The sequence below is a fragment of the Dunckerocampus dactyliophorus genome, chromosome 7, assembly GCF_027744805.1.
Source record: "Dunckerocampus dactyliophorus isolate RoL2022-P2 chromosome 7, RoL_Ddac_1.1, whole genome shotgun sequence".
NCBI lineage: Eukaryota > Metazoa > Chordata > Actinopteri > Syngnathiformes > Syngnathidae > Dunckerocampus > Dunckerocampus dactyliophorus.
In genome coordinates this window covers 14,782,769-14,808,242 of record NC_072825.1, presented here as the reverse complement: position 1 = coordinate 14,808,242, position 25,474 = coordinate 14,782,769, and the positions used below count along the sequence as shown (strand labels likewise).

General features: G+C 39.9%; 2 protein-coding genes and 1 non-coding gene across 4 annotated transcripts; all 3 read left to right on the top strand.

Annotated features, from left to right (window-relative positions):
* Nucleotides 1-4,633: 4,633 nt before the first annotated feature.
* LOC129184954 (proteasome subunit alpha type-2) lies at nucleotides 4,634-7,174 on the top strand. Its single transcript, XM_054781519.1, has 8 exons — nucleotides 4,634-4,724; nucleotides 5,183-5,259; nucleotides 5,721-5,853; nucleotides 5,954-6,076; nucleotides 6,159-6,240; nucleotides 6,469-6,542; nucleotides 6,818-6,875; nucleotides 6,959-7,174. The coding sequence occupies exons 1-8, from the start codon at nucleotides 4,684-4,686 to the stop codon at nucleotides 7,073-7,075; spliced, it is 705 nt and encodes a 234-aa protein (XP_054637494.1). The 5' UTR covers nucleotides 4,634-4,683; the 3' UTR covers nucleotides 7,076-7,174.
* Nucleotides 7,175-9,289: 2,115 nt separating this feature from the next.
* On the top strand, nucleotides 9,290-25,467 carry LOC129185263 (ATPase family AAA domain-containing protein 2-like). 2 transcript variants are annotated; one of them, XM_054782085.1, is made up of 30 exons: nucleotides 9,290-9,680; nucleotides 10,506-10,624; nucleotides 10,781-10,836; nucleotides 10,964-11,129; nucleotides 11,252-11,330; nucleotides 11,464-11,539; nucleotides 12,632-12,823; nucleotides 13,110-13,245; nucleotides 13,473-13,487; nucleotides 13,866-13,964; nucleotides 14,081-14,189; nucleotides 15,104-15,219; nucleotides 15,331-15,505; nucleotides 15,659-15,747; nucleotides 16,421-16,580; nucleotides 16,705-16,795; nucleotides 16,904-17,081; nucleotides 17,164-17,300; nucleotides 17,375-17,486; nucleotides 19,063-19,249; nucleotides 21,108-21,293; nucleotides 21,395-21,530; nucleotides 21,626-21,822; nucleotides 22,778-22,937; nucleotides 23,063-23,185; nucleotides 23,317-23,487; nucleotides 23,571-24,074; nucleotides 24,171-24,304; nucleotides 24,390-24,518; nucleotides 24,701-25,467. In XM_054782085.1, the coding sequence occupies exons 1-30, from the start codon at nucleotides 9,471-9,473 to the stop codon at nucleotides 24,731-24,733; spliced, it is 4,275 nt and encodes a 1,424-aa protein (XP_054638060.1). In that variant the 5' UTR covers nucleotides 9,290-9,470; the 3' UTR covers nucleotides 24,734-25,467. The 2 variants fall into 2 exon arrangements, with proteins under 2 accessions (XP_054638060.1, XP_054638061.1); XM_054782086.1 differs by lacking the exon at nucleotides 13,473-13,487.
* LOC129185801 (small nucleolar RNA SNORA5) lies at nucleotides 20,300-20,435 on the top strand. Its single transcript, XR_008572135.1, has one exon. It is a non-coding gene; the product is annotated as a small nucleolar RNA SNORA5 (small nucleolar RNA).
* Nucleotides 25,468-25,474: the final 7 nt, after the last annotated feature.

The following is a 25,474-nucleotide window of genomic DNA, read 5'->3' as shown; positions in this document are numbered from 1 at the left end:
TTTCGGAAATAGCCAAATAGGAATATTGCTTATGGGTGTAGAATTATTAATATGTATATTTTTTATGTTATATTTATCTATTTTATCTTTAATTACCCACCCAAAGCTATTACTTTTAGTTGTATTATACTCCCAACATTCCTCTATCACATTCTTGGCCAGATGTCCATGCCTACATCCTTTAAGTCTACTCCAGTATGTTAACATAAGTTGATCTCTTCTCAGGTCATACGGTACTTCTCCTAACTCAACCTGCATTGCTTTAATTGGTGTTGATATGATTGCACCTGTACATATCCTAAATGCTTTGTGAATATTTCTTTCTATTTTCATTAAATGTGTTTTAGCTGCAGCTCCATATACAAAACTTCCATAATCTATATTTGCTCTCATCAAAGCTCTATATATATATATTAGTGACTGTTTATCTGCTCCCCACTCCTTACCTGTAACAGCTCTCATTAAGTTTATTATCCTCTTACATTTCTCTTCTACCTTTTCCACATGGGTCTTCCATGTGCCTTTCTGATCTAGCCACATACCAAGATATTTAAAATGATCTACTTTTATCATGTTTTGTCCATGTAGCATCAGGTTCTGATTTTTTATGCCTTTTTTCCGGGTAATTGTCATGTAACATGTTTTATTGGGTGATAGCTTAAATCCCCAGTCATATGACCATTGTTCTATCTTCTTTATTGCTTCCTTCATTTTACTTGTCACATTTATAGAATCTCGTCCCCTTGCCCAAATCACTCCATCATCTGCATATAGGGCCGACCCAATCCTTCTATCCAGATTCATGAATATATCATTTATCATTATGTTAAACAAAACTGGGCTAATTACACTCCCCTGTGGTATACCATTTGCTATACTGTATTCTTCTGACATCTCTGATCCTACTTTAACTTTGAACTTTCTGTCCGATATGAAATCAAGGACCCAGTTATAGAACCTACCTCTAATTCCCATCCTATTCATCTTAATCAATAAACCCTCCCGCCACATGGAATCATAAGCCTTTTCAATATCAAAGAATACAATATTCATCAACTCTTTCATTTTAAAGGTTTTCTCTATTTCATTACTTACTCTAACTACAGCATCCATTGTTGATCGTCCTTTTCTAAACCCACACTGATAAGTTGTAAGTAACTCTCGACTTTCAAGGAAATAGTTAAGTCTTCTGACTAGAACTTTCTCCATCCATTTGCATAGATGTGATGTAAGAGCAATAGGTCGATAGTTCACAGGGTGTTTTGGATCCTTACCGGTTTTATTAAATGGTAAAATTAATGCACTTTTCCATTGCTTTGGTATTTTCCCTTCTTCCCATATTTTGTTAAATAAATATATTTTTCCCAACATATTTTCTGGTAGATTCTGGAACATAATATAACTCAATTGGTCTTCTCCTGTTGCAGTATCTTTACTTTTATTTAATACTATTAGCAATTCATTGATATTAATTTCAACATCCATCACACTCTCCTCACTATCCTGTTTTAGTAACACATCCCTATTCTTTTTTATCATCCTCTCCTTCCCTCGTCTATGATTCTCATCCAGATGGTCTCCACTATGCACCCCTGCAAACTTTTTCCCCAGCACATTTGCTTTTTCTTTATCAGTCACATACATTGTTCCCTTATCTTCTAATATAGGTATTTTAGTAAACACGTTTTTCCCACTCATCTTCTTTAACATTGACCATACATCTCCTATCTTAATTTCCCTTCCTATGGCAGAGCAATAATCCCTCCATGCGTTTTGTTTACTGTTTTTAATTACTCTTCGGGCTATAGCTTTTTTCCTCTGATAATTTATTACATTTTCTTGGCTGAGGTTCTTCCTTAACCTTCTTAATGCGCAATTTCTTTCTTTTACAGCTGTTGTGCACTTTTCATTCCACCATGGAACCATTTTCCTTTCCCCTCCAATTGACTTACACGGTATACTTTTCATTGCTGCCTCTATTATCTTATTTGTGATCTTAACTGTGCATTCCTCTATGCCACCTTCCATTGATATTGAATTTGCTGCTTTACTACATTCCTCCCTGAATTTTCCCCAATCCGCTTTTGAAAAGCACCACTTTTTATGTCTGTGTCTTTCTTTGATATCTACTTCTGCGTTTATTGTACAACTTATCGGAAAATGGTCACTTCCTATACTTGTGGTTTCATTTACATACCATTCACAGGAACTTGCCAAGCTATGTGAGACCAGAGTTAAATCAATGCATGACATTGTATTTGACCGTATATCTATTCTTGTTCCATTTCCCTTGTTTAAGCATACTAACTGTCTGATATCCATGAGTTCTTCTACTACTATTCCATTGTGATCTGTTTGCTTACTTCCCCATAAACTATTATGTGCATTAAAGTCCCCACACCAGATCTCTCTACCACCATGCCTCCTTATTATCTTCTCCATTGTTTCAACATCTAGTAGTTTACAGGGGTTATATATATTAATAATGATTATATTTGTATTTGCTTGATGTATTTCAACAATCACACATTCTATTTCATTTGCTGTTGTTATTCTATTATATATTATTCCATCCCTCACAAATGTTGCACACCCTCCCCCTTGGTTTTCTTTTCGATCGAATCGCACTGATTCATAGCCATTCAACACATAATCCAGCTGTGGTCTAAGCCACGTTTCTTGCACACATATAATATCAGGTCTTTTGCTACTTTCTGTTATATATTTCTTAAGTTCTTGTCCATTTGCTATTAAACTTCTTGCATTCCATTGTAGGATGTGGAGTACCATTGTGATTTTAATTACCGTTCTGAGGTCCTGCATCATTATGTATAGTCAACATACTATGTATTTCTTCTGCTTTCACGTCTTTGATGTTTAAATATTGTTCTGCCGCTTCCACAACCGTTTTGATCCTGTCACTTTTCCTTTCCTGCCTCGTGGCCACATTGATGACTTTACATATAAAAGCTACAAAGTTCTTTTTATTTACTACTAATGTGTCTTCTTCAATTGCACACTTATGATTACATTTCTGTTGGGGAGCATTCCATTCTGATTGAGATCTTCTATGGTCTGTTCTCTGAGGAAGTCCTACTACTTGTCCTGTCTGGTCTATATGAGTTTCCTGATTCTCTACTGGTTTATTTTGCTTAATTACACACATACCTATATTCTTTACTGCTTCAGCATATGATACCTTATTTTCTCTTTTGTATTTTTGCACTTCTTTGGCATGTCTTTGCACTTCACAGCCGCCATATGCGGCACTATGTTCTCCTCCACAATTGCAACATCTTAGTTTAGCATCGCTAGCACACTTCCCATAGTCATGTTCTCCACCACACTTTGCACACCTTTGCCTCCACTGACATTGCTGTGCCGTGTGTCCCATTCTCTGACATTTGTAACATCTTAGTGGTTGAGGAATGTACTCCCTCACCCTAAAATTCATACATCCTATACGTATGTCTGTCGGTATTGTCTTTTCAAATACAAGTAATACAGACAAACTGTCACTTTTTACTCCTCCTCTGCTGGTTTGGAGTCGTCTAGCTTCTGTTATTTTGCCACCTCTTATTTCTCTCTTCACCTCATCCATGGACATTTCCAACGGTACGTTTGATATAACTCCTCTTATTACTGCTGCCTCTCCTGGTATGTGTACTTTTATTTCTCCTCCATCAAGGTACTTCAATCTCATAATGTTTTCTTGCTGTCTTTTATTTGCTGTCGAAATTAGTATTCTTCTGTTATTGAGCATTTTGGCGTATTTAACTTTCCCTATTTCTTTTTCAATTGCTTTAGTCAGATGAACTGGGTGAAAATGTCCTTTATCTTTGCTCATTGTAATAATAACTTTGTATTCTTCATCTGACTCTTCTTTGCCATTTGTTTTAGCTCGTATTTTTTTCTTTGTTTGTCTTCCATCATGATCTTTCCCGCTGCTTGCTTCTGACCATGACTGTTTCCTTGCTATTTTAACCTGTGTGTACTCCATCTCCTCTGCCCCTTCGTCGCTAACATCATCTGAGCTACAGCCCATTGTTACACTCACGGTACAGTTTGGTTGCACTCGCACTTCAGCTCCCTCCGCTCCACCGCCACCAGCTCTTCGTATCTCTTTTGGTTTGTTGCAGTTCGTGGCGCACCGGTCTCGTCGTACCGGGCCCATATAGGCCGTCGGCCGAGACCTATGCAGTCCACTTCCCACAACCCACCTCCAGTCCAGATATCAAATCTCTCAACTGTATATTCAATACTTATTGTATTCCTTATCTCGCACTTTTCGCGCTTCAATTTTGGCGCCTCGAGCATTCGACAGTCACTTCCGCCTCCTCCGTCACTTCCCGAATCTTCGTCACTATTCAGCGACGAGAATGCTACTTCTACTGCTTAATCTTGGTAACCTAGAACAAATGTTTGTGTTTTACTGCCACCTAGTGGTGGGTAATTTAAGAAACATTGTCATTAGTTTCATTGGAATTTTCCCTTTAAATGTGAACCAATTTATGTGAACCTAAGTAATATTTATAGTGAAATTATGTGTATTTTTTTTAAATAGTTTGAGATTTAAAAGAGTCAACGATAGTTGTTCTCGGATACATTTATAGACTCTCTGTAGGTGGCAGTGTTGTCAACTTCAGCGTGTTAGCTAACTCAGGATAAAAGAAGAAAGAGAAGATGGCGGAACGTGGCTACAGCTTCTCTCTGACTACATTTAGGTGAACTTCTTTAAATAGCCTTTGAATGCAACGCAGCTGACTCAGTTGCAGCTCATATTGATTGTTTTTAAATCATGGTCTGTTAAAATATGTGTTTCTTTCTATTTTGGTAAAGGAAGAGTTCTTTAGCAGCTCATGCTGTCAGTGCACTGTCATTGCAATGAATCAGCTACAAATACCGCTAGCATGTTGCTAACTATTCATACGAGAATTTTTAATGCTGTTACATTTAAACCGTACGTATGCTATACAAAATTGGTAGACTACTTGGTTTGTTTTACATGCCAACATGTGCGATATTTATATTGCGAAAGACTTGTCTTCTTGGAGGAACAAAGTGTTTAGGTTTTGCTTTCATTTTCGTCGTTGCAGATTGCTGAAAATGCAGTAGCGTAAATCATTTTTACACTCCAATCCACTCCCATCATAATTTTAATGTAGCATTTTTGTTTTCACAGCCCTTCTGGTAAACTTGTGCAGATTGAATATGCATTGGCTGCTGTAGCGGCTGGAGCCCCTTCAGTCGGCATTAAAGGTGACAAGTTTCACATTATTTGCTGTTTTTCTACAAGCGATAACCAGTGTTTTTAGAAAAGTACTTGGGGCCCATGTGTCAATGGAGGGCCGAGACACTGCAGGTTTTCTCTCCAACCAGTGTCTCCCCCACAGGCGATTTAATTGTTGCGCTCCTTCCCTTAAATTGAAGGATGTGTTGATCATTAAAATCACCTGCTTTAGTGGCCGGCTGAATAGAAAACCTGCGGTGTCTCGTACCTCCACAGCACGAGTTTGACACCCCTGACTTGGGGAGTACTTAAATGATGCAAGAATTTGGATAAAAATGTATAATTCTGACTTTAGTATGTTAATAGCATTTTTAACATTATCATTCAAACTTCAGTGAGTGAAGTGTATACAGGTGCAAATGGCAAAAATTGCACTTTTCATGACAAAATGTAGCGCAAGATGGTGAGGTTGTTTCTAACCTTTTTCCAGCTTCCAATGGGGTCGTCCTGGCGACTGAAAAAAAACAGAAGTCCATTCTGTACGATGAGCAGAGTGTTCACAAAGTGGAGCCCATCACTAAACACATAGGCATGGTGTACAGTGGCATGGGGCCGGACTACAGGTGGGGATTGTCAGTATTGCAAATTAAACTGCAAAGATTGTTTTGCCTACATAAATATTTCATACATGTACAAAAGGGTTAATACAGGTTGCATTTTCAGGGTTTTGGTCCGACGAGCCAGGAAGCTAGCACAACAGTACTTCCTTGTCTACCAGGAGCCAATTCCCACCGGCCAGCTTGTCCAGCGAGTGGCATCTGTAATGCAGGAGTACACACAGTCTGGGTTAGTAGTGCTCACACTGATTATTGACCATTAGCAAGTTAGGATACATTGTGTCTTACTCATAGTTTTATGCTCTCTGCAGCGGAGTGCGTCCGTTTGGGGTGTCTTTGTTGATAGCTGGTTGGGATGAAGACCAGCCCTACTTGTTCCAGTCAGATCCCTCGGTATGTTTTGTTCATTTTTCTAAGATTAGCTCAGGCGGGAATGTGTCTTTCCTGTATAAGTGGTCTTTGTGATGAACACAACGCTTGTATTCGTTGTCTAATTTTCAAAAACATTGTGCACATGCTTTGACGTGGATCTTTGTTTCTTCGAGCCACTCTATATAGGAATTACAAGAGAATTAACCTTCCGTGACTGACTTTTTACCCCCGCCCCTCCTTGCTCTGCAGGGTGCATATTTTGCATGGAAAGCTACAGCCATGGGAAAGAACTATGTTAATGGAAAAACATTCCTTGAAAAAAGGTAACTTGTTTAGTACTAAATTCTCTTATACTTAATACTGTATATTACATTTCACTGGCAGTTACAATTAATTGAAAGGATTTCAGTATGTGCCTATCTCAATTTGAACTGGTTTAACATATCCTGTTGACAACAAGGCAGTTACGGTAATTCATGTTGCTCACATTTAATATTAAGATAAAAATTACACTTAGTTCAGTCAAACTGTAAAGTAGACTAGTGGCATGTACTATCTATCATTTATAATTATTTTTTCTGATTTTATTTTTTTATAGGTATAACAATGACCTGGAATTGGAGGATGCCATCCATACAGCCATCCTGACATTAAAGGTACATTTTCTAGGTTGTAAATTAATTTCTGTTGTAAAAAGAAGTGATCCTTCACACACCATACATATACGGTTGGGTTACAGGAGAGTTTTGAAGGTCAGATGACTGAGGAGAACATTGAGGTTGGCATCTGCAACGAGGCTGGCTTCAAGAGACTCACCCCAGCGGAGGTCAAAGACTACCTCGCAGCCATTGCTTAACCCCTCCCCAACCCACCCACAGCTGTATCAAACCTGTTCCTTTGCAGCCTGATAACTGATGTGACTAGGTCCATTCAAATAAAAGGATAGTTTTATGAACAGTTCTGACAATACACTTTTAACCGCACTTCTCACTTGCGTGTTTGGCAATTTTCAGCTATTTACACTGGCTTACGTTACCGTCTTGCGACTAAGGTGATTACTCGTACAGCTATTTTCTTCTGAGGGTCACAAAGCACACTTTATCCTCAGCTGACTTTCATTCATACACACACACACACACACACACACACACACACACACACACACACACACACACTCACTCAAGACAGTGAATGGAAAAACAGCTGGAAGATTTACAGATGAGGCGAGACAGTCAGCCAGACACACACATGCACACACACGCACTTGAAGTACTGTATATGCCAATTGGACTACAGAATTTTAGTTACATACAACAAATTATAACAATTTTAGTGAACTTCAAAGCAATCACACAATTTGAGCAATCCAATTGATTGCTTCATGCCTTAATCTCCTCCAGTTGATATAGTTTAGGTATGCATTAATATACTCGTAAATTATTACCTTGTCCAGCTGTTTAGGACTGCAAGACTGTTTTAGAGTTACTTCACAAAGTAGACAATAAGAACTACTTTATTGTAATTCCAGCATGTGTAATTTGAGTATGCTTCTCTGCTTGTTCGACGTAAATTGCTTCACGTGTATTATGTATACGGGTGCAGCCTTTTTGCTCTGTAGTTGGTCACCTGTTGCGCGTTTGGAGGGTCGTGACCACACAGACTTGGCGTACAACGACTCAAAATAACGATTTATCGTTATAACTGGGACTTCCCTTTTCAGTCGGCTTTATCACGAGCCTTTAAGTTTTCCCCCCTAGATCAACTCCCGGACGCAGGCTGCTGCAGCATAAATTGTCGAACACACACACACACACACACACACACACACCCACAAAGCCGGCACGAGCCTATGCTCTTTTCCTTTACTCAACACTTCAAAAGTAAGTAATCATGCCGTAACACAGCTGGACTCGAGTCATTTTAGTAAAACACGCAAAAAGTTTTCCCACTCTAACGTGAGGGCCACATTTTGTGTGAGTGTGCCCCACCAACAATCTGCATTTGTATTAATATTGCATGAACAATAGGCTCTTATTTGGAGAAACTTTTAACATTAATGCTCATTAATTACCTCCATTACTGCACCACACTGTCAAACCAAAGTGGTCAGAAATCTTACCTTTTTTCACGGCCGTAGGTTTGCAATATGGTGCAGGTGCAATATTCCCTCCTTTTGGGGATCCCAAACACCCAAAAGAGGGGGGGAATATATTGTAAAATGATTATTTTCCTGTGAACTCCAGATTACTTTTTGTTTTGTCAATGCCAATTGAACTCATGAGGCCTACGTGACTTAGGGGGGGTCAACGTGGCCTGGCTTACACAAGATGTTTTCCAGATTGTTCACTTGGTCAATTTAAGGGTGAACGAAATAAACGAGGTAGCCCTTCTCCCTCAACTGCAGACGTGGCGTGTTGTGCTCTTTATTCCACAACATTACAAATGCAGCGCCAATGAGTGAAATCTCAAGTTTTTCATTAAATCTGACTTTGCAGGTGTCATGTGTGACGTATTCATCTGGTTTCCCTCATTTATCTTGTCTGCACTTAATCAGTGCCTATTAAAGACACATCAGTGGAAGGCCTGACATTGTACCTCTTATAACATGGTTACCTGTACAGCAGTTTTACAAAATTTACTTTTTTGACTAGGAAGGATCAAGTTTGTATTTCCTCTTGTGGTGTCACTCCCATATTCAAATAAAATGTTCGAGTTGATGCTGTGAGGGTGTTTTAAATTCTTTGTAAACGTCATTTGAAAGCATTTGAAGGACCAAACTTAACAGCAACATGCTTTTAACAGCAGCTTCGTGGTCTCTCTACGCGGATACATGCGCGCGCCTGAACAACTGCCCGTAAGCGTTTCAAACTGTGTACCATGTATCCTTCCGCCAAGTTGTAGTTAAAAGGAATTCAAAACCTAATATATCTTCAAACCCGGTGGTCATCTAGCGTGTAAGTATGGTTCAAATATATTAAATACCGTCACGTTTGGTTACCGTTAAATGGTAACAATATGGACATCGGTTCTATTTTTCTTTGCGGCAGCTCCGTTTTTACCTCACTACCTCCCTGATGACGTTTGTGGCGCCAGAAATCAAGGGCTAGAGCAGAGCTACACTGGCCTGTCAGCAGGCGCGAATTTGCGTCTATCTTTTCTATGCGAATGACGTTCAACTTTACATGAATTTGAGTGCTGTAGTGACCCGCCGCCCGTCATTAGTGCGTTTATAACTTTGGGCTGCAGTCAACATGGTAATCCTACGCAGCAGCGGCGGCGGCGGCGGCGGCGGCGTTGGTCAACCAGTGGCAACAACTCCGAACAGGCGGTCGATGGAGTTGGACACAAGCTCGGAGTTTCTGTCTCTTGTTCCCGCGTTGCAGAGAAAATCCGGCCGGCCAACACGGACCTCCCGCTCCCTGAACGATAGCTTCAGCAGCCCAGAACACAACCGTGTGAATGTGAGGGAATACACGCCTAACGCTTGTTAAATCACAATATGTATGTTGGATAAATTATGTGTTTAAGGCACTTGCGGGTTTGTTGTTGCTAGCCTGTTATGCTAAGTAACAGCCACACAGACATGACAGATTAGTGGTCACTGTTAACCTCAGATCCGCACCTATTTACATGTTAATAGAAAACGGGAGTTGCTCACATTCTCAGCAACCTAACAGATTGTTCATTCACCAGTATTTTACGAGTTAGGGTGGCTAAGGTTTTCAAGCATCATCGTTAGCTTTTTTGAGTAATGAAATTTCCTAACAGTCAATGAAATGGTCCTTTCGCTCATATTTTCCATGTATTTAAAAAAAGGATAAAGGTTGTCCTCCGTAGGTTGCAACAGAGATAATGTATACCTTTTATGTGAAAATTATCATTCATTTTGGAATTAAAGGTCGATTTGTGGATCTCACACCTGTTGTGAATTGTGCTGTTCAGCTCCTTGTGTACAGAAAGTTGTGCGGAAACTACTGGAATATTGAATAGTTGGACATGTGCATTGAAAGTGGTCAAATTAAGTTTACCTGTAAATTGTTATGGTGCATTTTAGGCTCATCCTGAAATTTCACCCAAAAGGCAAATATCCATAACTTTTGGAGAGTAATGCAACATATGACATGCATATTGCAGTCTGTCTGTTGATGTAAGTACTACTGTAACCAAGGTCAACAAGTGTTTTTTAAGCAGGCATCCTAAATACTGTCAGACAACGAAGTTGGAGATATTGATGGAACTTTAACAGAAGAAATTGCTGATTACAAGTCATTTTGTGACTGTGTTAGGGAGATGTTGAGCAGGAGACAGGAAGCGGTTTCCACGACTTTCCAAAGACCAGAGGACGAGTCAAACTAGAGGTGTCCTTTTCGGACATGGGACCAAAGGCTGGAGGCTACGCCACAAGGTGACCAAGAATTTTAAATAACTGAAAGAGGATAAATGAAATGTTTACAGGTGGAAATTTTTCAACCACAAAATAAATAATCCAAACCTGCATGTAAATAAGAGCAAACCGAATTAATGTGGGTGTTTCATGCATTTGTACATTTATATCATTTAGGAAATCCTCTAGGCTACAGAAGGAAGGCAAAGCATCTTGCAGCAAGCTGCAAGGAGGTATGTTATGTCATGACATGGAGTCCTAATTCTCTTCTGTAACGCATACAAAGTGTTTATCACTCATGTTTGTTTTAGGAGCTTATGTTCTAGCTGGCCAACAACCTTGTTTTTGTTCATCTTCAAGATGTCCCAGACGAATTAGAGGGGACTTCCACTCCTAAAAGAAGCCGCGTTAACTTAAGGAGCCCTGAAGACGAGGAGGCACACTCTTTACGGCGTAGCTCCCGTATCACTCAACACAAATTTAATTCCCGGAATCAATCAGTCCTCTATGATCGCCTCATCACCAAGTAAGTTTAATAAGCCAGTTAGTTTGTTTCATTGTAGTTAAAAGAGTGAAATAATAAAACAAAAAACATGCACTAATAACATAATTACAGTGATAAAAACAGAGGCTGTGGTCCCCTTTTAGTACAGCTGAGGCTGTTCTGCAAAAGATGGATGACATGCAAAAGCTGCGACGAAGACGGAACAGAGACAATAAAGAAAAGGTAATTTACACCTCAAGCAAAGTATTTTATCATATAGTGTTTGTATTTACTGAGTGGCAGTGACTGATGGGTCCTGTGCTGTAAATCTTGTAAAAATTCCTGCGAGATGATGCTAAATTGTTTTCATGAGCAGCTGGACACTAGAGGCCGAGTGAGGCAATCTTTGAGGACCAATGTGGACACTAAGGATGCCCAGCAGCCAAACCTAGGTGAGGGAGATTATATGTCTTATTGTGCTAATGGCTTTCAGTAAGCAACAAGAGTACAGATTGCCATAATCTGCTTGAAGGAATCCCTTTTTCAGTTTATTGTGTAATTATGGACCAAGTGAGTAATAGAAAAGAAACTTGGATATGCTTTTAGAAGATTTACGGGTACAGACACTCCGACGATAACTCAACATACATCCATTATCGTCGAAAGTTGGCAGCACAAGTTTGCACCAATATACACTGTAATTGTCTTGCTGATAATCAAGCAGTGTGTTGTAGCGCTGGTGAGTTCCATGCCCAAGAGGATTAAACAGTGCTAGATAACAATGGTGCTCACACTAAATATTGATCATTTGGTTGTTCACTGAATGGTACTCACTTGTGTTGCCAGCAATGATGGCTGTGTTGAATTATTTTCAGATGACGGTAAATAGGCCCGTCATGATAATCAATCAATTAATTGATTGATTAAAAAAAACAAACGACAAAGTCTATAATTATGCCGGCCTTGATAAACAGACATGTGCATGTATGTTTTGTTTTCCATCTCGTCTCTGTACCACACAGGCTGGATGACAAGAGGGTTCACTCTGTGCACATTGGTTCTATAGTGGAATGAACAGAGAGAGAGTGAACCCTCCTCTCATTCACATAGTGGATACAGAGTGCTAGCAACAAGTTAGCCTCGTGAGCCAGCATTACGCTAACATGAATTAAAGCACAGAAGCGATGGTTTCTAAGCCAAATGACACAGCCACAGTGTGGGAATATTTCGTTTTTTAAACACAATGAACAAGGTGAGCACATGAACACTGACCAACCGATGGGTCAGGTTTGTTCTAAAGTAGTGCCAAGGAAGAAGAGGAACACAACCAACTTGCGCAGGTTCACAGCCGAGACCAGAGATCTTGGGTTCCAAAAGGTTGGCGACCACTGCTTGACCTGCCTTTTTTGAGGCGGGAGATGAGGAAAACAGACTCATGCACATGGCAATATATTGATCGGCAAAATTATTGAGTTCATTTTGATAAGTCAAATGTAATCAAATGCCCATTCCTACTGTCTTAATCTCTTGTTGATTGAATGAAGATGATGATGATGATGATGACGACGAGGACGATGATGATGATGATGAGGAGGAGGAGGAGGAAGAGGATGATGATGATGTTGATGATGATGACATTGAAGATGATGACGATGCTGTGGATGAAGAAGAAAACCAGAGGCGTTATGATTTCAGACAGCGAAAGTCTGTGGTTCTCTACCAGGCACCGCAAGATGGTAACGTGATTACTTCCTTGAGGGATTTTCAAAGTCTAACAATGTGCGCCTCCCTCCAAGATGCCAAACATCTCACATTAACTCTAACTCTAACAGTGCTCCTCTGTCTCGGAGATATTTCAGTGCATTTGATGTGAATGTTTAAACATTTTAATATCCGTCAATTTTGATGCCCTGGAAAGCCCCCAGCCCCCGCCCCAGAGATGTGCCTCAGACTATAACATATTAAATGCTAAGGGACAGAGGACACTCAAATGTTTGTTTGTTTTTTTCATCATTTTGTCAGAACCTAGAGAACCCAGAGAGCCCCGAGTGCCAAGAAAGCGCAGTATGTACTTTAAAGACCACTCATCCCCAGCTAGATGCAGATTTCCCTTCAGCTCCACTGCCCCCCAGAGTCCCTACAATAGGAGGCCCAGTCGGTTAGTAGAACGCCTAAAATAACAAGAATTCATAGGAAAAGACTGTGAATCTAAATGAACTAATGTATTCTTTGTCATTCTCTTAAGAATTACTATTATATACAACCCATGCATGTTTTGCTATGCTAATATTTTCCCAACAAAGTTTCTAATACTGCTGTCAATATCATTGCATGCTAAATCTATCCCACATTTGTTTTTCTTCCCTAATTGTCCTCCAACTTCAGGAATAAGACTGAGAGGTAAGCTCAGCTTCATTTTACCTCACTGATTGTCTCTGATGGTATGGTATGTGGAACAGTCTGGTAGCACTCTCAGGCTGTTGCTGTGGAAATAGAAATATTTAGTCACGGAAGATTGATTTAACTGTACTTTTAATTACAAGCAACCATACTGTGAGCTATACAATTATACTGTCAGATCACCAATTTGTATCCACTTTTTATGAGAAATACAGTATGTTTGTACTTATTTGTGTTTTAATTATATCTGATGTCTTGTTTATCTAATCTACCTTATGTATCTGTCTGCTCATTATTAAGACTGTATCTCTTAATGGCTGTGTGTCACAAAAAACTGGATCAGCAAGAGGTTTTGTTTTGTGTCATTTTTCCTCGCAGGAGGAGACACGCCCTCCACAGTAGTGACTCTACCTCCTCCTCAGAAGATGAGACCTTCCAAAGGAGGAAAAGTAAGAGCAGGAGCAGGTCGGTCAACAGGTGAGTGGGGCCGTTATGTTAACTGCGCTACCTATCTGTTTTTAACAATGCATATTATAAATGTAAAAAAAAATCTGCATATTTTTAGAATGCAATATATTTTGTTTGCCTTGCAGATGTCTCCCTATGAACATTGTGAAAGAGGACCTGCTGGGAATCCACAAAGATCGCATGAAAATTGGTGCAAGTCTCGCTGATGTGGACCCCATGCAGATTGACAAGACGGTGAGTAAATGCATGAGCAAATAATGTCATGAATTTAAGTACAGTAGACGCCCCTACAACGTACATAATCCGTTCCGAGAACCTTTATGTTATAGGGTTTTTATGTTAGAAAGATTATGTTATTTATGTTAAAGATTATTACACATAATTCATCAATAGTTGCATATACAACCTGAGTACAGTACTGGTAATATGTCAGTCAAAATAGCTTCCTGGCGTCCATTAGACACACAGTTCATGTATTGCGTCCAGTTAGCATTTGCGATCAAATATTACCAATATACAAGAAATTAAAATGATTACACAAAAGACAATGGGATGCTCCGATCAGGGCTTTATGCTGCCGATACCGCATTTCTATCATAGAATTCATGACGCAAAGCCATCAGACAATTAACTTTTTTATACATAACTAGCTACAAATGAACTGATAACTTTTGTTATAGATGTAGGCATCTTACTGCTGAGTTACTTTATCTGTAATCGGAATAACAAAGTTGAAAGTTGCATCTCTGTATAGTTTGAGACGTCTGTTCACCATTGCAGCGGGTAAGTAAGCACAAACCAGGAGGGGAGCTCAACGTCAGCTGATTGATGTCATATGACATCTACAACGTGAAGTTTATGTGATCGACCCAAACTACCTTCACGATCGACGTAATGGGCACACTTGATCTAGAGGGCCTGTTTCTAACCGATTACCTGATTAATCGAAACAACAAGCTTCAGATGAATTGAATAAGAAAATTGTTGCAGCCCTAAACACATATATTTGCTTTTAAAATGGTATTCACAGCGGGTGTAATATGCATATTTAGCAAAAGATTAGAGAGATTTTATGGCCCAGACAGTCAAATCATCTGGTTTGGTGGTTTTCTGCATTGTGAGTCTGACATGAACACACTGTGATTCAGGTGCGCTTTGACAGTATTGGTGGCTTGAGCAGACACATCTCTTCTCTGAAAGAAATGGTGGTGTTCCCTCTACTTTACCCAGAAGTCTTTGAGAGGTTCCACATACAGCCACCCAGGTAAACAATATTCCCTGTATGGACACAACTAATGCTTGCTAAAACTTTAGACCTTATAATTACATCTTTAATGAAAATCATCTGCTCATCATGGTTTATTTGGGCTTGTAGAGGCTGTCTATTTTACGGTCCCCCAGGCACAGGGAAAACCCTGGTAGCCAGAGCACTGGCCAATGAATGCAGTCAGGGAGAAAGAAAGGTGTCGTTCTTTATGAGGAAAGGTGCTGATTGCCTCAGTAAGTGGGTTGGAGAGTCTGAGAGACAGCTACGCCTACTGTTTGACCAGGTAAACAACACTCACCAAAACATTTCCTGTGTTGTCAAGCTTTGATATTCACAAATGTATATTGTTGCACCTTAACTACTTGAGCACATAATGTTCTTACCATACAGTACTTTCACATCTTTCCAACTGACACTACGTTTTCAATTTCTCTAGGCTTACCAAATGCGTCCGTCTATCATTTTCTTTGATGAAATTGATGGTTTGGCCCCAGTCAGGTCCAGCCGGCAGGACCAGATTCACAGGTGAGTATTGCTCCTAAATATAAAAAGCACACAGTTGGTCTTCTGGGAAAACTGTGTACAAAATTTGGAGTGTTTGGATTTTTTTCAATATTTATTCAGAATATAATATGTGAGATCACAGGAAAAAAAAATGCCTGGCTCACAATCTGTTGTAATTCACTGCAACATATTTGAAATGGTTGAGGTCAGAGCTCTCAATTTTTTCCGCACCAATCTCATCGAGTCATACCTTTTATGAAACTTGCTTTGTGCAGACTGCAATAGAAAGTTGGAAGTATACAATTGTCTTGTGAAAAAAGTCTTATAATAATGAAAACCAGGACATTTTCACCACTTTCTAAAAGACAAAAAAAAAAAAACAACCTAGGACGGCCAGGACAGGGTGTGACATATAGGGGACATATACTGGGAAAATGGGACTTTTGGGCACCTTACTAATGACACCACTGGGTGGGAGAAATTGCATGTTTTGCCATTTTTACTGAAGTAAAAAGTGATTTCTGTCCACTCATATCATTGATATCATCTTTTTAGTATTGTTCTCTTCATTGTTTAAAAAACATTGGTTGTTAGAATTCTACCTCCTGCTTTTTGAATAAAACACTACAGCCATATTGTGACTTACCTCAGTGGGTTAAAGTCAAATTTTTGGTTCATCTTTTTGTCTCAATAGTTCCATTGTGTCGACTCTCCTGGCTCTCATGGATGGATTAGATTGCAGAGGAGAGATTGTGGTGATCGGTGCTACCAACAGACTGGACTCAATCGATCCCGCTCTCAGACGCCCAGGCCGCTTTGACAGAGAGTTCCTCTTTGGCCTGCCGGACAGAGAGGTACTGAAATACTGAAAAAATATTAATGCTTTCCACCAGAATATTCTTATTGTGCAAGTATTAGCTCAAATTGTGTAAATACATAGTGAGTGTTGGTCCTGTACTGTATGAAAATTCTGTGCAGGCTCGACGGGACATTTTAAAGATCCACACCAGGCAGTGGACGCCTCCACTCTCTGATAATTTTGTGGAGGAGCTGGCTGATAAATGTGTTGGTATGTTTAAAGTAATATTCAAGAATAATGTCACTAACATGTGTTCTAAAATGTATCATTTCTAAGGCTCTCCTCTGGTCAAAATAAATATTTGGCACTCCCTTGTAGGGTATTGTGGAGCAGACATCAAGGCGGTGTGCTCAGAGGCAGCACTGTGTGCACTACGGCGCCGCTATCCGCAGATTTATTCCTCATCACAGAAACTTGTGCTTGATGTGAACTCTATTGCCATCACAGCCAAAGACTTCATGTCCGCCATGTCCAAGTTGGTGCCTGCTGCACAGAGGTATGGCCAGTATAATCAATAAATCAGTTTTGCCTCTTTGTCATGGTTTGTATATAAATATGATGCTGAATGCTCTCATTAGGGCTGTAGTGTCACCAGCCAAGGCACTGATACTTGCAGTCCGTCCATTGCTGAGTGCCGCCCTGCAGGACATCCTCCATACTGTCAGCAGAGTGTTCCCACACGCTGAACAGGGCTTTAAAAGGAAAAGGACAGAGGGTACTATCTTTTATTGTTTTCTGTAGTTTTTGTATTGCTATACAGCACTGTGTCAAACCTCTTTGTGATTTCAGATCAATTTTGTGGCTTGTCTGATGATGAGCTGTTTAGTGAAGACGAGGAGCGATCTGGTGGACAGACTCCTCATAAAAAGACTGCTTCAAGGGGAATTCTCAGCCTTGAAAGGTTGGTTAGTAGCGGTATCACAAGATCTTGCAAGATTAAAACGTGACAAGATTTCTTGTTCAGAAAAAAACGTTCTCATGGGCACTAGGCCTGTGACGATAATAAATCAATCACACAATAAATGAAAATGAACTCTATAAATTTTCCGGCCTCCATATATTGCCATGTGTGTATGTGTTTGTTTGACTCGTCTCCCGCCTCCAAACAGGCAGGAGGAGAGTTCACTCTGTGCATTGGTTTCAGCCACACAGTCAGGAGATCCTGAAGATCTGGTTTTGAATCTCTGTTGGCCTGTGTGGAGTTTGCATGTTCTCTCCGTGCGTGCGTTGGTTTTGCCCGGAAACTCCAGTTTCTTCCCACATTCCAAACACATGCACGTTAGGTTAATCGGTGACTCAATTGTCAATAGGGATGAATGTGAGTGTGAATGATTGTCTATATGTGCCCTGTGATTGACAGGCGACCAGTCGATGGTGTACCCCGCCTCTCACCCGAAGTCAGCTGGGATTGGCTCCAGCATAACCAGCGACCCTAGTGAGGATAATTGTCATAGAAGATGGATGGATGTATTTGTATTTGTACTTTATTTATCCCACAGCGGGGAAATTCACTTGTTACAGCAGCAAGCAAGATATGCAAGTAAAGAGTACAGTGTAAAGAATGCATGTTGACTACAACATGGTTCAGGTGGTGCAGGTGCAGGTGTTGTTGTTGTTAAGATCTCGTCTTGTTCACGTGGACCCAATCTCTTGTCTGGTCTTGTGACTTGGTTGTCTCGTAACACCCCTAACAAACAGTATGAATTGCCGTTGAGAAAATTCATGTCACAAACACCAATTCTACCACTTTACAGAGTTAAAGTATTTATTGTTATATATTATAACATGTGATTTGCTGGCGACCAGTCTAGGGTGTACCCTGCCTCTTGCCCAAAGTCAGCTGGGATAGGCTCCACCATAACCCCCATGATCCTAATGAGGATTAAGCGGCATAGAAAATAAATGAATATCATAACAGTGGTTTATTTGGATTCAAAAAATGGTTTCACGACAAGTTGTGGGAGAATAAGCATTTTAAAACCCCCTGCATGGTTTTGTGACTTGCGGCTAAATAAAACAAGTTTTTGTCCAGTCATATTTTCTCTTTGTATTTTTCTGAAAATTTATTTTAAAATCTTCTCTCATCTCATTCTTGTGTACTCTATCTCGTGTATCATCTTGTCTCGCGAGTTGGGAAACTCCTGACACCCCTAATAATTTGTCTTTTATTAGCTCAATTGTTCAAATATTGTGATCATCAAATACCTAAAGTAGTTGAGTTTAAATAAAATCTTAGTTCCTCCGCTGGTGATATTTTCCAGTGTATTCAAATCACTATGGATTGTTCTTTATCTTGCCACAGATGCTCGACTGTAATATTGCTCATGCTTGTCAGCTCTCATTTTCTGTCATTTATATAGCTTTCAACAGCTTATTTTAAAATGTTGCCTCAGACCTGATTGAAGGTCTTAATTGAAGCAGAGACTAAAGGGTTCACTGAATATAAATCTGAACTTTTTTTCCCTATCTTTCTGTAGAAGTGTGTTGAGCCAACCGACCTCTTACCGTCCCAGGCTGCTTTTGGAGGGCCGGCTTGGTTCAGGTCAAAGCTCTCATTTGGCTCCTGCTGTTCTCCATGCTCTGGAGAAATTTACAGTGTACACACTGGATATGGCAGTGCTCTTTGGAGCCAGTGCAACTGCTCCAGAAGAGACCTGTGCACAGGTAAGCCAAATATCACTGAACTAAAATAGTAATTTACATACTTTAAGGAGATACCCATCCTTGTCCAATTCAGTGGGTTCTTTACACTGATCTAAAAAAAAGACTGGATCGAGCTTCTATTGTTTTATTTTTGAAGCCAATGGAAATTTGCGGCGGCCATCTTGGTGAGACCACTTTGCTGTGAGACAACAGTATGGCAACGCACTGGTAAAACTTTGATTGATCGTATAGCCACCAAAATCAACTGCTAAAGGTTATAACTACTCAGATTTGTACGCTTTTGTGTCATGTATCAAGCTAGTAAGATGTATTTTAGCTTCGAGACGGATGAAAAATTGGCTGTGTGGCAGCCTGCAAACATTGTTTACGTACGGAATTTAAAGTCTATCTTTGTCTAATTATTTTCCTACGGTAAACCATTATTTTTTTTTTAATCTCAGGATAAGGTTAAGGCAGGAAGAAAGCAGAAATTTTGTCACATGTCTTCTACCTTTGTGTGAATCATGTGTGGTACCAGAATTAATGTAACTTGGTAGTTGTGGTAGCTTTTAAAAAAGCTGTTTTTGGTACAAAAAGACATTAGATAAGTGCAAATACTCAAAGCCTACTGTAAAAAACTGCATAGAAATAATTTCATCATTGATTGCTAGGCTAGGCACCAAAAAAAGGCCTAGTTGTTACAGGAAGGTGTAACTAGAAAATTCTTGCAAAACCACCCATCAAAGTTCATACTTTAACTTTTGGTTACATTTCGAGAACTTTTCAAAGCAAAGCCGTTCAAGTAGTGGCACATATATCAGGTCAAAAAAAGGTGCCAAGTAAAAGTACTTACGAGTGGAAGGTTCTTGGGAAGTGCTTTTTAAGTTGTGTTTCCTCATCCTCGCTTCCTTCACTGGCACTCCTGATGTTTTTGATGATTTTTCACTAATTCTGCGTTCGTATACCAGCACAATCACAAAGCTGTGGTGCGTAAGGTGGTCTCACCAAGATGGCGGCGATCGAAAAAATCTGGCTTCAAATTTTGGCGCGTGAAAACAATAGGTTGCTTGATGCAGTCTTTTTTTTAGATAAGTGGTTCTTTACAATTGACCTCACTGGCCAAAATGGCTGCCACAGAGAACGTAGTTAATGGGCCCCACCTCCTTCCTTCATGGATACTGGGGATAAATATGTGCTACAGGCAAACATGAAGAAACGGCCACATATGATGTGTAAGAATTTGCTTAGTTTGGTGTATGTAAGTAGCATTTAAAATACAGAAGATAAATCTGCACTTAATAAAGTAGCTGTGAGTAATTCATTTCCTGTGACCCACATCTTCCCCAATGTGGCTTTAGACAGTCGATGGTACAGTTTCTGCTAGAATGAGCCAAGTCCACTTATTATAAGCGACTTTGTTTTTCTCTGAAGTCGTGAGCAAATCTTATGAGTTGTGAGATGCATTTCTTGTGCTTGTTTTTAAATGTGTAGCTGCTTATTTGGGCTTCCTTTTCTGTGTGTATCCTCCCTGATTTTCTCCCAGCTCCCCACAATAACGCAAAACACGAGTGCGGCAGCTATCCCAGTTGACTGTGCAGGAAGCAGGGTACACACTGGATTGGACACCTTGTAGACATAGATCAATCAGGCACATTCACACTTATGGTCAAATTAACTGAGAATATGCATGTTTTTGGAGCACAAGCATGGAGAGAATATGCAAACTCCACACAGAGGTCTCAGCTCAGGATGGTCCATAATCCATCAGTTTTAGAGTAATCACAGTGTCACGTTTATTTTTGTAATGTACGTGATGTACAGTATTTATGGAGATATTTCTATCGCACTTTGACACCACATTGTGTCACATTGTCCGCAGATTTTTGTGGAAGCCAAGCGGACTTCTCCCAGTATCCTTTACATCCCTCACATTGGACAGTGGTGGGAAACAGTGGGCCCTGCCTTAAGAGCCACCTTCATCAGTCTACTCAGCTCCATCCCTGCCTTCGCTCCTATACTGCTGCTGGCTACATGCAGTCTACACTACTCTGAGCTCAGTATTGAGGTACAGAATATCAGTGCTATCATGACGGGTTTAGACTGGAACAAATACTTCTCTGAAATAAACAAAAGATAAATTGTTCTTCAAAAATGTTTTCGTTGCAGGTTCAGGAGCTGTTTCGGGTAGAGTACGGAGAGGTTTACCATGTCCCTGTCCCCAGCAGCCGGGAACGAAGACATTTCTTCGAGGACCTGATCCTCAACCAAGCTGCCAAGGCACCTGCCTCTCAAAAGAAAGCCAGTGAGACAAAACTGAATATATTGTTTGGAGATAACATTAACGTTTTTGAAATTCATGTTACAATATTTAAAAACGCTGTCGACTCTCCATTTTAGTGCATCATGCCTTAGAGATGCTTCCTGTTGCCCCTCCTCCTCCTCCACGTCAACTGGCAGAGCAGGAGGCCAGAAGACTGGCAGAACAAGAAGAAGACACCCTCAGGGAGCTGCGCCTCTTCTTGCGTGATGTCACAAACCGTCTGTCCCAAGATAAGCGCTTCAAGGCATTCACAAAGCCTGTGGATTTAGAGGAGGTCGTTATTCCTTTGTATTCAAATCTGTCTCAAATGCCCAACTGTCTTATTGCTTGACTGTTGATGTAGTTGAAAGGTTTCACTTTCAGTCGATGGCGTCATTTGATTCTCCCACTAGGGGGCGCCAGCGTTAACGCCAATTTGCACATCTTTAACCTAATTACTTCCAGGTTTTGTTTCTTCACAGTACTTTCGTCATTCAAACTCAGCCATTTTTCTAAAGACAACCCCTTCAGTACAGGTCATTTTAGACGATTCTGACAGATTTTCAAGGCACACAGAATATTCTGTTCTGTGGCTATATAAACATGGAACCTAAGTTTCTTTCTACCTTTTTTCGTTCTTTAGTAATCAGCAGTAGAACATGGGTAAATTTCAGGAAAATATCAGTTCCCACCCAGAAAAGGGAAAGAAAACCCAGCTTTTTTTGTTTTAAAGATAAATTTCAAGCATAACTTTAACTTTGACACTCATTTTTTGCTTGTGTGACAGCTTAAATATCTCAACAACTATACACAACATAAACAATACAAAAAAGGGTTATTTACATCAAAACAATGTATTTACAAATATAACACCATAAACTATTTACAATTTCACATTGGAAACAACTGTGTGCGTGCGTTAAAAGTTCCCAACAATGTGTAATCTGCACGCTACACAGTATCCATGCTCTTCCACTTCCTCCTTGATGTCGAGTGTGCTATGCAAAAGATCCATGCCAAGCTCTTATCAAATGCACTTCTGCCAACTTGTGGCTGTTTTTATGGCTTAAAACTGCTTTAAAAGTGAAATCTTTTACTGTACGGTTGCATAATCTCTTTTTGCCTGTCAGCCAAAAAGAACGTAAAAAACATATAAATTCATCTTTGGGATCGGGCGTCTGGGTTTGTAAAAACGTATTAATGCGTCTTTGGTATTGAATGAGTTAATGATGGCTCTGTGACATTTTTAGGTTCCAGATTATGCTGCCGTGATTAAGAAGCCTATGGACTTGTCAACTGTGCTTTCAAAGATTGACCTCCATCAGTACATAACAGTCAAAGAGTTTCTCGAAGATGTGGATCTCATTTGGAAGAATGCACTTGAATACAACCCAGACAGGGACCCTTCAGGTACACACTGCAGACACCTATGTGCACCTTGCCCAGCTAGAATACTGGGCCGATTAGACAATGGAATCATGCTGATGCCTTTTCTAAGTTTTGTTCAACTTTCCTGTTTTATTTTTCTCTTTCAGATCGCCAGATTAGGCACAGGGCGTGTGCACTGAAGGACACTGTGCATGCAATCATTCGGCAGGAACTGGATGAAAATTTTGAGAAAATATGTGATGAGATAAAAGAGTCACGCATCAAAAGAGGTGTGAGTGATAGAAGACAAACTTAATGATTAGCTTTGTTCAAGCAACTAGGATTATTCATTTATACCCGGTTATAAATACACATCAGCATCTGAGTGGATTTGCTTAAACTTTGTGCTCTTTGTCCACAGGTTGCTCCACTGCACAATTCGCACCCTCCTTTTACCATGTCCTCCCCAAACAGAGCAAATTTCCCACAGAGGCCAAAATGGTTGACAAGACCCCACAAAGAGACGCAGTCAAAGCCACAACTGCGCAGACTCCCAGTATGACTTCAAGTTTTTTTCCTCCTAAAAGCTCAGGTACAACCTAAGTGTATTATTGATAATGAGACAATAAGTCAAAAGAATTATTCTGAACAAATACTTACATCTTCCTCCTCCAGCCCAGAGGAAGAAACGCAGAAGGAGGCGCTGGTCATCTGGCATCTATTCAAAGAAGAGGTCTTCCTCATCTCCTCACATCTCCAAAGAGTACATACAGTTTGGCTCTGACGAAGAAGATGCAGATGAAGAAACCGAAGTAGAGAAAGGAACAATTACAGAGCTAGATGAAGATGAAGAGAAGGAGGTGGTGGCTGTGATTGAAGCGACTATAAAGGATGGTATTCTGTGCGAAAATGAAAAAACGACAGATGAGGACCAGACACAAAATAAAAGAGTGGACAAAGATCTGACAGATTTAGAAATGACTGCATTCAAAGCAATGAACGATGGGCAGAATAAGACCAGCAACCAAGGAAATAAACCAGGACAATCAAATGCAGGTTGCAGCAAAAACCTGACACCAGTTTTTACACAGGAAATTAACTGCAAGGTTACACCTCAGGAGCATGAGCCAATGGAGGTGGCCATCACAGACATAGCCAGCACAGAACACTCTGCTGCAGGTATGAGTTTACCACCGGCTTCTTTCAAATTAGAAACTTAAGGATTTCACAGAAGATTCCAATTTTCTCCATGTGGGCCTGTGTTTTATGTCTTAGAGAAAAGTATGAGGCGCATGACTCGGGGCTCAAAGAACACTTTTCAGCAGCAGCAGTTGTTTGACATGGAAAAAGCTCTGCAGATGCAGGATCATGAAAAGCCTTCATTGGTGGTAGACCGAGACAAATTAAAGGTAGGAGACAGTACATGTATAGGAGACTTGGCTTGGGTGCAATGTGTTGGCCTCTGACCTTTTTTCCAATTCCTTGCATAACAAGGAACTGCTTGACAATGTTGTGACGAAGACTGATGGCTATGAGGTACACAAGTTGGAGAAACTCTACGCTCTCCTCTGCCAAAGTATCTACAGACACAGGCAGGAGCACCACAAAGCTGCACTAATCAGGGTGGGTATACACTGTTCTGCGGATATTTTTAATCATGCATGTAGGCTAATTTGTGCTTGATGAAACAAACGTCCAGAATAAAACTAATTACCGGTACATATGTAATTATGAATTTTTCTAATGTTGAGTATTGGTTGATGCTTATTGTTTCTAATTTGCTGTTGGTATTTTTATTCAATTAGGAGCTGGAGCAAGAGATCAACGACTTCTGCTGACATTTCTACAAAGAACAATGTGACATTTTTAAATAATTATGCATATAATTCTTGAAGGATCATGGTCAGTATTCTCAAAGCTGTGTAACCGTGTAACCATTGGTCCCATTTTCATATAAATCATTTTTACCTATGACTAGAATCTTTGGACCACTGGTTTATATTTAAATAAATGTATTCTTCTTTATATGTAACACTGTACCCTTCTGTGTTCAACATGTTCAACCTTTTTAGGTGTGAATTAGAAATGGTTGTCTTTACAGTAGAATTTTATTATTCTAAAAAGTATTAAGTATTTTGTACAAAGTATTTTAATGTTATTCTGTTTAGTTTCTCACACAAATATTGCAGTCTTAAAATAAACAGCAGACTTTAACATAAATTTGCTAAAACATGTCATTTTACCAAGTTGCTGCTCAGTGATGTATGAGAAGTACTTTGCAGTTATTGTTTTTTTAAGAAAATGTGATGCAATGTTAGGATCGAGTGTATTCAAAAGAGGAAAAAAGTGCAATGTCAGTTTTGTCCTCAAGTAGCTTCTCGTGCTGCCCTGACAGGTCATGTAAGGACATTTTGGCACGGCAACAAGACTAAAAAACGCCTACTTTGCATACACTTTTATATTTTACACTTTATATTTTCTGTTAACATTAAAAACAACTTATAAACTGCCTTAAATCAAGTCAAGTTGTGAAAAATGTACTGCTTTACACATTTTTGAAATGTTGTGAGCTCCAAAAG